Genomic DNA, 15288 nt, shown 5'->3' with positions numbered 1-15288 from the left:
TTTGAAGTTATTAAAAATCCAATGATGGCCACAAAAGCATTATCAATTATCAGGAAAACCCCATCTCGTTCACTCAATAAAAACCAGAAGAACTGCAGATGCTTTAAATCAGAAACCAATTGCTGAGAAAGCTCACCAGCCTGTGTGGACCCAATGGACCCAAAACATTCACTCTGACTTCTCTCCACAGATGCTGCTGGACCCTCTGAGCTTTTCCAGAAATTTCTGTTTCCATCTGGTTCATTAATGTGCTTCAGGGAAGGAAATCTGGGCTACGTGTGACTCCAGACCCACAGCAATGTGGTTAACTCTTAACTGTCCTCCGGACAATCGGGAATGGGCAATAAATGCTGGCCTAGCCAGTGAAACCATCATCCCGTAAATGAATTTAAAAGTCTCCCCCCAAACCACCCACCAGCACCCCCCCCCCCCCCCGTGACATGGAATACATGTTGAGTGAACTGTGACAGCGGTGTGGTGGAGCGGCTGGTGGTCAGGTTATTACCGAGTGGGCTGGTGGTTAGGGCACACGGTGCTGCCACTATTTAATTGAAGGGTTAATTAAAAGGGGACCAAAATTTAAGGTGAAAGGCAGAAGGATTAGAGGGAATTTAAGGATTTGTATTTTTTTCACCCAGAGAGTGGTGAGAGTCTTGAATGTGCTGCCTGGGTGGATCACAGTGGCAGAAACCTCAAAACCTTTAAAAAGTACCTGGATGAGCACTTGAAACTTTTTTAAAATTCACTCATAGGATGTGGGTGTCGCTGACTGGGTCAGTATTTATTCCCCGTCCCTAGTTGTCCCCTGAGAAGGTGGGGGTGAGCTGCCTCCCTGAACCCCTGTAGTCAGCCTGCCACAACATTCACGGTTATGTGCCGAGTGTGGGACAGTGGGAGTTGTGTAAATTTAGAGCAGGTTTTTTTTTTAACCAGGGCAGACTCGATGGGCCAAAGGGCCTCTTCTGTAGTGTATGATTCTATTTCAAAATAACTGAATTAAACAAACGTAATCAGCTCCTGATGGGCTGGATAACAAAAATCATAATTTCAACGGAAACCTACATTGAAATGTAATTTTGATTTTGGGGAGGGTGTTCACCCACTGTGGAACGATTAAAGGGATGAGGGGGTACAGAGTGGAAGTAAGAACAGGGGACTGAACTGGATGATCAGTTGTGAATGGAATGAACAGACTAGATGGGCTGAATGTCCTCGTCTTGCCCCTATTTTCTATGTTTCAATGAAGACCAGAAGCACACCAGCTGATGCCATTCACTCTCTGTCTAAAGGCTATCGCGGCACAGACCCAACCACGAAATAAGAGGCAGGCAATAAGCTGCAGGAACCCATTCCATAGACAACAGCCTGAGCCTGTTCATGGTCACCTTCGGGGATTAATTCAGAGACCCAGGGAATCTGGGTCCTGGGAATCTGGGTTTGAGTTCCACCTCAGCAGGAATTAGGAGTCTAACGATGCCCACAAGACCATTGTCAAATGTCAGAAAAAACCTATCTGGTTCACGAATGTCCTTCAGTAAAAGAAACTGGCATTCTCACCCGGTCTGGCCTGTATGTGACTCCAGACCCGCAGCAACATGGTTCTCTCCAAACTGCCCTTCTGGGCAATTAGGGATGGACAATACATGCTGGCCCAGCCAGTAATGTCCTCAACCTGTGAATGAATTTAAAAACCCCTTGGTAAGACTTTGTTGCAGACTCATGAAGAAGTCTGCCAGTTCATATGGCCCTCTCTTCACCGAGTATCCACAGATCAGGAGCTGAGTGAAAAAATTAGCATTCGCTTCTTTAAAAAGGAAGGAGGAGCTGAAGTCTAAAATAGACTCAACATCGAGTTCTCCAATGTCAAATAACCTCCCTTCCCATCCCCCAACTCCCTTCCCAGTCCCTCCCCCTCCCTTCTCCATCCCCCAACTCCCTTCCCAGTCCCTACCCCTCCCTTCTCCATCCCCCAACTCCCTTCCCAGTCCCTCCCCCTCCCTTCCACTGCTCCCAGCCACCAACCAGATCATTTTCTCCCATCGTACCTCTACCTGTCTTCACCTACCCCCACTTCACCACCCTGTCCCTGCAGCTCCCCTTACCCCACCCCCAGTCCTGAAGAAGGGTTACACCCGAAACATTGACTTCTCCACCTCCTGATGCTGCCTGCCTTGCTGTGTCCTTCCAGCCTCCTGCCTGTCTACTTTGGATTCCAGCATCTGCAGTTTTTTTTTTGTCTCTAACAAAGTCTAAAACAGATCACACACGCCAGACCATTTGACCCAGAGTTAGGGACACTATCTCTGTGCCACAAGACCTTTAACCATTTTGTTTCAACAAAACAATTGGCCAAATTAAACAAAGCCTGAGGTTGACAGCTCCTTTAAAGGACACAGTTGTGGAAGTCTGTTTGTTTTACAGGAGGTCAGTTGCTCAGTGCTGACCCAGTCTCTCGGTTTCTCTCCTGCTGCAGAACTGTATGATTGGTATCGGGTACGAGCAGGTGTGGCTGGGATCGGAGGATTCGTCCATTTACATCATCGATGCGCTCGCCATGAGCTGTAACAAGAGGTTGGTGGGCCACCGCAACCAAGTCTCCGACATGATCCAGGAGGAGACACAAGAGAACGGGGACAGTATCAGGTGAGCTGCCTCCCCACACCCACCATAATACCATCCCCTCACTCCCTTCCCCATTCCCTCCATCTCCCGTCCCTCACTCCCTCCCTCCATCCCTCCCTCTGCCATCCCCCACTCCCTCCTTCCATCCACCCCTCCCCATTCCCTCCCTCCATCCCTCCCTCTGTCGTCCCCCACTCCATCCCTCCATCCCTCCCCCTACTCCCTCCATCCATCCCTCCCCCTACTCCCTTCATCCATCCCTCCCCCAACTCCGTTCTTCCATCCTTCCCTGCAACCCTCCCTCTGCCCCTCCCTCCATTCTCCCCTACTCTCTGCCTCCGTCCCTCCCTCCCTCCCTCCCTCCCCTACTCCTGCCTGGAAAGTCAGAAAGAGAGCCTCCTACATCAAAGTGAAACGAAAAATCAACTCCGAATCCAAATACCCAGCCAGAGCCCCTCGCCTGTCTCTGAGAGATATGAGGAAAGGCACTGATCCCCACTCACTGGGTACCCACAATCTCGAGGGACCAGGGGGATTTAGTCATGTTATTGGCTAGTAACCCTTTGAGCTGAGGGCTGAATGTCCTACAGAAAGTGAGTTCAAATCCACCTTTGAGAAGCTAAGCAAGGATTAACACTCCACCCATTTAGTAACCTAGTCTCAGTCAGCAGTGACCAAGAAACCACCAGCACTTGTTGTAAAAATCCCGTCAGGGTGATGCATGTTCTTTAAGGAAGGAAACTACCATCCTTACCTGGTCTGACTTACACATAACACCAGACCCACAGCAATGTGGTTGACTCTTAACTGCCCTCAGAAATGGCTAAGCAAGACACACGAGGGAAGGTTAGAGGTGAATACCAACAGCGGGCCTGGCCAGTGATGCCCTCATCTCTCATAAATAAGGAGGGGGGAGGGGGAACACAGTTTGAGAGAGAGAGAGAGACAGTATGTGGAAGAACTTCAGCAGATTTCTTTCTCACCCCAGTCAGATTTACTCCTGTAGCCTGGACGGCTCCATTCTGCTATGGGACCCCGGGCTGATGGAGATAAAGAGTCAGTTCCAGTTGCCTCAGTGTTGGAGGCTCACCTCCATGTTGCTGCATCGTGACCACATCTGGTGCTGTGAGTATTGTCACGACACTCTCTCGGGTAAAGTGTACAAGTTGGAGATTGACACTGAGTCTGTGATGATGAGTATTCAGTCAGACCACTGTAATTTGCAGGGTGTTCTATGCCATCTCATCTCAATCCAGTCAATATGTCAGGAGCACTGAGAGTTTGGAACAGTCTGGGAAACTGACGCCTGTGTCAACCATTTCTTAAGAAGAGCGGGAAAGTTTTTCCTGGTGACCAGGCCAGTAATAATCCCTCAATATGTATCATTGACACCTGATATGACTATAGGTCTTCATCCTATCAATTTCCCTCTTAGCTTACTTTGCACAGTTATGTTGTTATGTTTCATACATTTCAATAATGGTGACTCATCAAGAATGCCTTAATGATTAGAAAATGCTTTTCGACATTCTGAGCTCATCAAGAGTACCATAGGCTCTCTCTTTTTTCTTTCATAATAGTCCTGAAATGTTACTTTATTGTGTTGACTGAATGAACCCATCGCTATTTTTGACATGATGGGCTGAATGGCCTCTGTTCTCAGATGTCATTTCTGTGATTCTATGATCTTGGAGAGGGCTGATTGATTCAGGCAGTCTCCACCTCTCAGCATTCAGTGTTGTTGATCCACTCATTCAGTCTATTCTCACTTGGTGGGGTCTGAGTAAACCAGACTCTGGGCAATCAGAGAAGTATGGGCGGCATGGTGGCTCAGTGGTTAGCACTGCTGCCTCCCAGCGCCATAGACCTGGGTTCAATTCCTACCTCAGGTGACTGTCTGTGTGGTGTTTGCACATTCTCCCTGGGTCTGCACAGGTTTGCTCCGGTTTCCTCCCACAGTACAAAGATGTGCAGGTCAGGTCAATTGGTCATGCTAAATTGCCCATAGTGTCAGGGGTAGGGGAACGGGTCTGGGTGGGTTGCTCTTTGTTGGGTCGAAGGGCCTGTTTCCACACTGTAGGTCATCTAATCTAAGCCTTTGAGTATCCAGGGTAGAGTGTCATCTCACTCCAGGGATTGAGGACATTTAGAATAATTTATAATACATTCAGCAAATTGAATTTAATTCCTTCTGTCTACCTTTCTCATTTCTTTCAATATCTTCTTCCACCCTTCACCTTTCTCTTTCTCCTTCCTTTTCATTGTCCTTTTATCTCTCTCTCTCTCTCTCTCTCTCTTTTCCCCAATTCCTTTGGCTTTTCACATTCCTCTTCCCATTTTCCTGTTCTATCCTACATTCTCTTTCTCAATTATCCCTTTGTCCTCTCTTTTTATCTAAATGCTCCTCTCCTAACACCTCTTTTACTGTCCCTCATATTTTTCATATATTTTATGTATCTGTTACTCTCTCTCAATCTTCACAATTTGATTGATCCTTTTCCCTTCCCTTCCCATTTCTGTCCTTATCTCTTTTTCTGGTGCACTTCCTGTTTTCTCTGTTTTCTGCTTCACACTTCCCCTTCCCCTCCCCCACCCACCCCACCCCCCTCACCCTCCCTCTCTTCCCCACCATCCCCCTCACCCTCCCTCTCTTCCTCCCTGACTCCCCTCACCCTCCCTCTCTTCCCCCCGACACCCCTCACCCTCCCTCTCTTCCCCACCATCCCCCTCACCCTCCCTCTCTTCCTCCCTGACTCCCCTCACCCTCCCTCTCTTCCCCCCGACACCCCTCACCCTCCCTCTCTTTCCCCCTGACTCCCCTCACCCTCCCTCTCTTTCCTGCCACCCCTTCACCCTCCCTCTCTTCCCCCACCCACCCCCTCACCCTCCCTCTCTTCCACCCCTACCCCCCCCACCCTCCCTCTCTTCCCCCCCACCCCCCCTCTCTTCCCCCCCACCCCTCCTCTCTTCCCCAACACCCCCCTCACCCTCCCTCTCTTCCCCCCCACCTCCTCACCCTCCCTCTCTTCCCCCCCACCTTCACCCTCCCTCTCTTCCCCATCACCCTTCTCACCCTCCTTCTCTTCCCCCCTCACTCTCACCCTCCCTCTCTTCCCCCTCACCCTCCCTCTCTTCACCCCCCACCCCTTCACCCTCCCTCTCTTCCCCTCCCTCCCCCCTTTCACTTTCTGTCTCTCCAACTGCCTCTCTCTCCTCTTTGCTCTCCTTATATCTCTCACCCTTTCTCTCCCCCACTCTCCTCATCACTATCTCTCTCTAACCCTCCATCCCCCTTGCTCTCCTTATCACTCTCTTTCTCTCCCCCTCTCTCTCCCCCTCTCTCTTCTTTGCTCTCCTTATCTCTCTCTCTCTCCCACTCCTTTGGTCTCCTTATCTCTCTCCAACTCTCTCCTCTCTATCTCCCTTTCTCCTCCTCTTCCCACTTGCTCTCCTTATCTCTCTCCCTCCCCCACTGTCTCCTCGTTGTTCTCTTTATCTCTCTCTCTCTCCCTCCTCTCCCCGTCTCTTCACGCCTCTCCTTTCTCTCTCTCTCTCTCTCTTTCTCATCTCTCTCCTCTTTGTTTTCCTTATCTCTCTTTCTCTTCCCCCCCCCCCCCCCCAACCACCACCACCTTTGCTCTCCTTACCTCTCCCTCTCACTTTATCTCTCTCTTGCTCCCCACCCACCTTGGTCTCCTTATCTCTCCCCCTCCCGGTCCCCTCTCTCCTCTTTGTTCTACTTATCTCTCTCTCTCCCCCTCCCCACCTCACTCTCCTTATCTTTCTCTCTCTCTCTTCCCCCGCTTTGCTCTCGTTAATTGTCTCGCTCTCTCCACTCCCTCTCCCCCTCTCTCCTCTTTGCTCGCCTTATCTCTCTCTCTCTTCCAATCTCTCTCCCCCTTTCCTCTTTGCTGTCCTTATCTGTCTCTCCCCCCTTCTTCTCTTTCCTATCCTTCTCTCTCTCTCCCCCCATTCCCCTCCCCTCTTTGCTCTCTCTACGTCCCTTTCTCTCCCTCTCTCCCACGCCTTCTCTTTGCTCTCTCTATCTCTCTCCCATTCTCTCTCCTCTATGCTGTCTTTAACTCTCTCCCTCTCTCCCCCAAGGTGTTGAATACAGTCTGTTGGTCCTTGCTCGAGATGGCACACAGATCCAGGAGGTGACCTTGACACCAAGTCCCGAGGGTAGCTCCAATCTCATGACTGACTTCCTCATCATCCCTCAGGTATCTTAGTTCCAGGCCCTGGGGATGGGGTCACGATGTCGGATTGGTCACCATCAGAGGTTATGGGGCTGAGGGCAGGGTTCACAGTTGGAGAGTGTGAAAGTGTTGGGGATTGGTGGTGCACATCTGGTGCAATGGTCATAGACTGGGAGGGTTGAGGTTTTGGACCTTGAGGGGTCAGGGGCCAAGGGTTGACTGATGACATCAAAGGTTCAAGGATGAGGACAGGGGACTACTGTGAGGTGGGTTAGCGATGAGGGTTGGGGTATGAAATCAACGCTGGGAGGGAAGGGGACTTATTGTGCTTCCTTTAACTCAAGTTATTTCACTCCTTTTGACAAAAATACAAACAAATGCACACCCACACACTCAAACATTTTCCTGCACTGTCAGGGAGTCAGTGCTAAGGGAGTGTCGCACCGTCGGAGGGTCAGTGATGAGGGAGTGCTGTACTATCAGGGAGTAAGTGCTGAGGGAGTGCGACATTGTCGGAGGGTCAGTGCTGACGGATTGTTACACTGTCGGAGGATCAGTACTGAGGGAGTGCCGCACTGTCATAGTAGACTGGTTTGAGCAGCTCCCCCGACACCCCGGGTTTCGTTGTGAATAGTGAGGAGCGACTCAGGTTTAACTTTAGATTAAATTGTTCTTGCAGAGAGATGAGCTCTGGGTCGTGTGCAGTCAGCGAGCAAATGTTTACATCTGGAAAACGGATGATCTCAAGGATCCAATCCAAACAATCCCACTGCCAGGCTGTGCAAACATCTCCTGTATGATTCATGTCAAAAATCAGGTACGCAAATGATATGTCCCCAATCAGGGTGAAGTATCTAACCAGAACCCCGAAACAATCCCCAAATGTAAACACTGCCCGTTACTAACCCCTAAATCATATCTGTAACCCTAATGAATTCCTGGACCTTAACCCTAACCCTAACTAATTCCTAAGCCTTAACTTCTCTCCAAATTCACCCCTAACTCTATTGCTAACTGTAATAGGTGGTAAGTAACATTATCGCTGCACAATACCAGGCAATGGCCATCTCCATCAAGAGAGAATCTATCACCCCTTGACATTCAATAATGTTACCAGACTGTAGTCCCAACTCTGAACACCCTGGGGGGGATTACCTTTCACTAGAAACTGAAGTAGACTCGCTGTGTAAACATTAATTAATGAAGTTTGTTCTGTGTCAGTGGGTCAATTTCCTGCAACTTCCTTTCTAACAGTATTGTGGGTATTCCTACACAAAATTTAAGGAATGTTCTGCTCGAGGAAGTGGTGGAGGTGGCTATAATTACAACTTTTAACCGACATATGAATGATTACATGAATAGGAAGGGTTTAGAGGGATATAGGTCAAATGCTGACAAATGGGACTAGATTGGGTTGGGATATCTGGTCAGCATGGACGAGTTAGACCAAAGGGTCTGTTTCCGTGCTGTACATCTCTAAGACTGTAAGAAGGCAGCTCACCTGCACCTTCTCCAGGGCAGCTAGCAATAGGCAATTATTGCTGAGCCCAGCCAGTGATGCCCACATCCCATCATCCAATAACAAAATCCCTGTCCAACTCCTAACGCTGTTGCTAACTCCATTTTTAATCCGAACCCAAACCCCTCACACATTCCTAACCTTAATCCTAACTCTAATCTCCTTTTTATACTAATCCTAGCTCTAACCAATCTATCCAGTAAACCTTAAACTAACCATATCCTTAACCCTAAAATAACCATAAACCCTTATGCTCATTTTAAGCTGAATGCCAACCCTAAGCCAAACCCTAAACTTAACCATAATCAAACCTGTCTGGAAATCTTGATATTAATTATAACTCCAATATTCTTCTAATTCTAATCCTATCCCTAATCTCAATTTGACACCAATTCCACCATGAACACTACCACAAATCTGATCCCAATCTAACCTCTAACACTAACTCCTAATACAAACTCAAATGCAGATCTAATGCCAATCCTAACTCCTAGACAGAAGTGGGGGTATTCGCCGATGATTGCACAATGTTCAGCACCATTCACGACTCCTCAGATACTGAACATGCAACAAGATCTGAACAATATCCAGGCTTGAGCTGACAAGTGGCAAGTAACATTCACGCCAAAGAAATGCCAGACAATGACCATCTCCAATAAGAGGCAATCTAACCACTGGCCCTTGACATTCAATGGTTGAATCTCCCACTATCAACATCCTGGGGGTTACCATTAACCAGAAACTCAACTGGACTGACTACGTTAACACAGTGGTTACAAGAGCAGGTCAGAGGCTAGGAATCCTGTCGTGCGTAACTAATCCCCTGACTCCCATCTTCAAGACACAAGTTAAGAGTGTGATGGAATACTCCCCCCTCGCCTGGATGGGGGCAGCTCCAACAACACTCATAAAGCTTAACACCATCCAGGACAAAGCAGCCACTTGATTAGTTCCACATCCACAAGTATCCACTCCCTCCACCAGCGACGGTCAGTAGCAGCAGTTTGTACCATCTACAGCATTGTGTACCATCTACAAGACGCACTGCAGAGATCAGAGTCAAAGAGTAGCACAGCATAGAAACACACCCTTCAGTCCAACCAGCTCATGCCAACCAGGTATCCCATAATCCTTAAATTAATCCGACTTGCTTGTGTTTGGCCTATATCTCTCTAAACCTTTCTCATTCATGAATTTATCTAAATGTCTTTTAAGCATTATAAATGTACCAGCATCCTCTGGAAATTCATTCACCAAAGATCCTTGGACAGCTCCTTCCAAACTTGCAACCTGTACCATTCAGAAGGGCAGGGCAGCAGGTACCTGGGAACATCATGATCCACAGGAAGTGCTCCCAGACAAGGCAGTGTGCCATTCAGAGCACTGCCTGGAGGTTACGGTGTGTCCAGGTGCTGTCTGAGGCCATTGGCCTCCCTGGTGCAGTCACTTTGTGGATTTCCCTCTTTCAGAGCTCATTCAGGTAACTACCCATCAGATTCCATGCCTGTTACAACATGTCTTACCTGGTACACCAGCAATTCTCCAAACATAGGGTTTTTATTGCTTGGTATGTTTACTGTGGGTTTCAGCTGTCTCTGGTAGCCCACCCCCACAAAGTTCATCAAGTTGAATGTGAACTTCTCCTGACTCTGTCTGTCCTACATCCAGGTCTGGGTTGGAGGAGGAGGAACCACCAACAACAGCAAGGGTCGCATTTACATCATCAACTCGGAGAGCCACTCGCTGGAGAAGGAACTGGAAGCACCTTGTGGTGGTATTGGAGCTCTCTGTTCGGCTGAAGATCGGTATGTGTTGAGTGGGACACAGGACAGCAAGGCCATCATCTGGAAAGTGGACTGAGCTGTTACCACCTGACCCAGAGGCACAGAGCCACCATTTCCCAGTCTCGGTGTGTTGGATGCTATTTTTCTGTCAGGCTGCTTTGGGCCAGTGTTAGAGGTTAGAGGGAGTCGGGGGGTGGTTTTGACACATTCTCCCTCTGTCTGCCTCCTTTTGCCAGGCTGGACGAGTCATTGGTGGAGCAGCAGTGACTGAGCAACCACCTCCCTCAACAGCCCCCTCTTAGGAGAGTCTCAGACATGCAATTTTCACTCTCCGCCCCTCCCTCAGAAAATTCGGACCACACCTCACTGAATTAAAGGAGCTGTTTGCCAACTGACCCCTGACCCCAAAGATGTCAACGACTGGAGATGACCGGTGACCAGAAACAAGCAACAGCACGATTACCACAAGGGGCAGCAACTGGGAATAAAAGCAGTCCTCTAACATTCCTTTGTATTAAATCTTATTTAAAAATTACTTTAGTACATAACCAAACATGTGTTGTGTGTGGTTGGTTCTGCAGATCACCTTTACCTGAATTACATGGTGTCAAACCCCTCTCAGTGCCAGCCCCTGTCCTCACCTTCCTGCCAACACTCTCAGGGACAGGGAACTGATTAGGACAGTCATAATGACTTTTCCAAATCATCACATCACTGCAAAAAACTATTTTCTCAAATGCGTATGTAACTACTGACTGCTCCCACCATTGGGCAGTTAATCTCTCACTCCCCAGTAAAACATGGAGAGTAAAGATAGAGATTTGACACCCTATTTAACAGTGGGTGAGTAGTGACAGATCTTAGGGCTGTAACCTTTTACACGTACATTACTCAAAGTGATTAAGTATAAACCCTTAAAGGTAATGAATAAAGAGCAGGGAAGCTACTCTCTTCATCACATCTTCCTTCTCTCTCCTTGGATCCTAGAATCCCTACAGAGTGGAAACAGGCCCTTCAGCCCAACAAGTCCACACTGACCCTCTGAAGAGTAACTCAGCCAGACCCATTCCCCCTACCATATATTTACCCCTGACTAATGCACCCAACCTACATATCCCTGAACACTGTGGGCAATTTCCCATGGCCAATTCACCCTAACCTGCACATCTTTGGACTGTGGGAGGAAACCAGAGCACTCAGAGGAAACCCATATAGACACAGGGAGAATGTGCAAATTCCACACACAGTCGCCTGAGGCTGGAATCGAAACTGGGTCCCTGGCGCTGTGAGGCAGCAGTGCTCTTTCAGGATGTTAAAAGCAGTGAACCATGAATCAAAGACTAAATCCGAGAGATTTAGCTCAGAGGACAGAGAAACCTCTTTGTACACATAGCGTGGACAAAGTCACAAATCACAGGTTACAAACACACAGGTTTATTTGAAACCACAACTTTCGGAGCACTGCTGCTTTGTCAGGTGCTGGGGTGAATGGTCTGTGCTGTAAATTAATATCACTGGGGAACAACATGGTTTATCCAAAAGTTAAATGATAGCAATCTGCAATAATATGCCTCTCCTCACTGGGACAGAGGGAGGATTTCCTTTCATTATACCCCCCTCAGATTCAGATCAATATCTGCCACATTCTTGGGAAAACATATCAACAAATGGAGATATTCAAGCTGCATTTCTCATTACTGACATTTCCAGTTACTGGTTTAATATCAATTTGCACATGCCTGAATATTATCACATCCTTGTTTAACCCCGTGCTGTCCCTGTCCTGGGAATGTTTGATGGGGAACAGTGCAGAGGGAGCTTTACTCTGTATCTAACCCTGTGCTGTCCCTGTCCTGGGAGTGTTTGATGGGGAACAGTGCAGAGGGAGCTTTACTCTGTATCTAACCCTGTGCTGTCCCTGTCCTGGGAGTGTTTGATGGGGAACAGTGTAGAGGCAGCTTTACTCTGTATCTAACCCTGTGCTGTCCCTGTCCTGGGAGTGTTTGATGGGGAACAGTGCAGAGGGAGCTTTACTCTGTATCTAACCCCATGCTGTTCCTGTCCTGGGAGTGTTTGATGGGGAACAGTGCAGAGGGAGTTTTATTCTTATCTAATCCCAAACTGTTCCTGTTGGGGGGGACGGTGTTTGATGGGGATTAGTGTAGAGGAAGCTTGACTTGGTTTCTAATGCCATGCTGTCCCTGTTCTTGGGATGTTTGCCATTGAATCCTTGAAGGTGTTTCTGCCCTTGGCTCCCGATCACATTCTGATGTGAACAGCTCATTTAGAATCTCAATGCCGGACTGGTGTACCTTCATCATCTACGTTCAGTTGTAATGGTCTCACTGTCTACTCACCAATCCAGTCCACAACTTCCTTTCGGACTCAGTGTTACTGAATAATCCAAAAGGATGATTTGTTTGTGTAACTCCCTGCCTCTGGCCTCTCCAACATGAATCTCTGTGGTGGAGACAACACTCATTGAAATCAGGCTCACAGCCTCCATAGGATTGAAAGGGTGGGGTGTGTCTGTGAGGGTGTGTCTGTGAGGGTGTGTCTGTGAGGGTGTGTCTGTGAGGGTGTGTCTGTGTCAGTGCACAGAGAGAAAGGCTGAGGGGCTTAGAGATGGCTTTATTGACAGTAACATGAATGGAACAGTTGCCTTGGTAACATTGGGTCTCAGTAAAAGCCGAGTGTTAAAGCTGTTGGATGATCAAATCCCCAGTGGCTAACCAATGGCTGATAGAGAAGGATATGTGCCACCCTGTGATGGAGCTTAGCAACTCAGAAACAGACCATTAGGCCCAATCACTCCATGCTGGTGTTTGTGCTGCATTCAAACCTGCTCCCATTCCTTTGACATCCCCCCCCCATCAGCATATCCCCATCCTGTACCCCCCCCCATCAGCATATCCCCATCCTTTACCCCCCCATCAGCATATCCCCATCCTGTACCCCCCCCATCAGCATATCCCCATCCTGTACCCCCCCCCCATCAGCATATCCCCATCCTGTACCCCCCCCATCAGCATATCCCCATCCTGTACCCCCCCCCCCATCAGCATATCCCCATCCTTTACCCCCCCCATCAGCATATCCCCATCCTTTACCCCCCCCATCAGCATATCCCCATCCTGTACCCCCCCCCATCAGCATATCCCCATCCTGTACCCCCCCCCCATCAGCATATCCCCATCCTGTACCCCCCCCCCCATCAGCATATCCCCATCCTTTACCCCCCCCATCAGCATATCCCCATCCTTTACCCCCCCCATCAGCATATCCCCATCCTTTACCCCCCCCATCAGCATATCCCCATCCTGTACCCCCCCCCATCAGCATATCCCCATCCTGTACCCCCCCCATCAGCATATCCCCATCCTGTACCCCCCCATCAGCATATCCCCATCCTTTACCCCCCCCCATCAGCATATCCCCATCCTTTACCCCCCCCCATCAGCATATCCCCATCCTGTACCCCCCCCATCAGCATATCCCCATCCTGTACCCCCCCCCATCAGCATATCCCCATCCTGTACCCCCCCCATCAGCATATCCCCATCCTTTACCCCCCCCACATCAGCATATCCCCATCCTTTACCCCCCCCCACATCAGCATATCCCCATCCTGTACCCCCCCCCCCCCATCAGCTTTGCTTAAAAACGCTAACTCCGCCACCACCCCCCCCCCCCCCACAGCCATTCGATGGTGGGGAGTTCCCTACTTTTACCCCTGTCAGGGTGAGACTCCGGTTGCACCCTTACCCCTCCACAGGATGGTAAAGTACAACAACCAGGTGGCATTGTAGCCACTCTCACTGGGACCCAGTCGTAAATCTCGGTTTCATCTTGAAAACTAATTTCAAAACCATCAAAACACGCGGCTGAAACATGAACTCTGTTCCCTGGGGGATGATTATAGCAACATCCCCACCAACCCCCACCCTCCCCCCGACTCCCACTCCCCCCGCACCCCCCCACGCCCAGTGCCTGCTTAATGTAGGGATTCAAATCTACAAGAAATAACTGAGGCAGTGGAGTTAGTGTGGTCGCATCTGTTTATTGATAAAACTAATCGGGTACCTCACAAATGCCGAGACATGCTTTTCCTCTTAAAAAACTTCCATTGGACTTTAATAGTTAACATCCAGTCGATGACCAATGAGCTTTGACAAGCAGATGTACAGAGATGGCCTTTAGATTGGTGCTGGAGTTGCCAGGCCACGGGCTCGGTGCTCCAGGAGGCTCCAATTCATTTGCCCTGAGCTTTCTGAGCCTTCTGTGCAGACTTTGTGATCTTGCCAGCAGTGACCGCTTTTTTCTCAACGTTCTTGATGACACCCACGGCAACCGTCTGCCTCATGTCACGCACAGCGAAACGCCCTGGAAAACCCAGACACAATCAGATCAGATCAGATCAGCCACAGGAAGCGGGGACAGGACAGACTCCAGTGACACCAGCGGGCCCTGAGTGAACAGCACACTTACCCCTCACACAGAAAGGTCAAGGGTTCCAGAACCCACTCCAGCAACACCAGGCAAATACAGCGCCAGGTAGTACTGCACTGTCGGAGGGTCACTGCTGAGGGAGTGCCGCACTGTCGGAGGGTCAGTGCTGAGGGAGTGCCGCACTGTCGGAGGGTCAGTGCTGAGGGAGTGCCGCACTGTCAGAGGGTCAGTGCTGAGGGAGTGCCGCACTGTCGGAGGGTCAGTGCTGAGGGAGTGCCGCACTGTCAGAGGGTCAGTGCTGAGGGATTGGGCACTGTCGGAGGGTCAGTGCTGAGGGAGTGCTGCACTGTCAGAAAGTCAGTGCTGAGGAGCATTGCACTGTCAGTGGGTCAGCGCTGAGGGTGCGCCACACTGTTGGAGGGTCAGTGCTGAGGGAGTGGGCACTGTAGGAGGGTCAGTGCTGAGGGAATGGGCACTGTCGGAGGGTCAGTGCTGAAGGAGTGCTGCACTGTCGGAGGGTCAGTGCTGAGGGAGCGCTGCACTGTCAGAGAGTCAGCGCTGAGGGCGTGCCGCACTGTCGGAGGGTCAGTGCTGAGGGAGTGGGCACTGTCGGAGGGTCAGTGCTGAGGGAGTGCCGCACTGTCGGAGGGTCAGTGCTGAGGGAGTGGGCACTGTCGGAGGGTCAGTGCTGAGGGAGTGCTGCACTATCGGAGGG

At 49.7% G+C, this 15288-nt stretch overlaps 2 protein-coding genes across 3 annotated transcripts in view; one reads left to right on the top strand and one right to left on the bottom strand.

The window, feature by feature from the left end:
- The window catches only part of LOC140462813 (DENN domain-containing protein 3-like), a 152304-nt gene extending 141627 nt beyond the window's left edge, over positions 1 to 10677 (top strand). For both annotated transcript variants that reach the window (XM_072556138.1, XM_072556141.1), the window contains exons 20-24: positions 2474 to 2643; positions 3611 to 3747; positions 6727 to 6845; positions 7501 to 7638; positions 10009 to 10677. In XM_072556138.1, coding sequence (XP_072412239.1) covers positions 2474 to 2643; positions 3611 to 3747; positions 6727 to 6845; positions 7501 to 7638; positions 10009 to 10200 — 756 coding nt within the window. In that variant the 3' untranslated portion in view covers positions 10201 to 10677. The remainder of the gene's footprint in view (positions 1 to 2473; positions 2644 to 3610; positions 3748 to 6726; positions 6846 to 7500; positions 7639 to 10008) is intronic.
- A 3487-nt stretch (positions 10678 to 14164) lies between these two features.
- Positions 14165 to 15288, bottom strand: part of LOC140462812 (elongation factor 1-alpha 2) — a 39015-nt gene continuing 37891 nt past the window's right edge. Inside the window, exon 8 of the mRNA XM_072556137.1 lies at positions 14165 to 14507. Within this exon, the coding sequence (XP_072412238.1) occupies positions 14377 to 14507 (131 nt within the window). The 3' untranslated portion in view covers positions 14165 to 14376. The remainder of the gene's footprint in view (positions 14508 to 15288) is intronic.

Source organism: Chiloscyllium punctatum, chromosome 37 (assembly GCF_047496795.1).
Source record: "Chiloscyllium punctatum isolate Juve2018m chromosome 37, sChiPun1.3, whole genome shotgun sequence".
NCBI lineage: Eukaryota > Metazoa > Chordata > Chondrichthyes > Orectolobiformes > Hemiscylliidae > Chiloscyllium > Chiloscyllium punctatum.
Note: the sequence above shows the minus strand (reverse complement) of the source record. Positions and strands in the feature narration are given on the sequence as shown.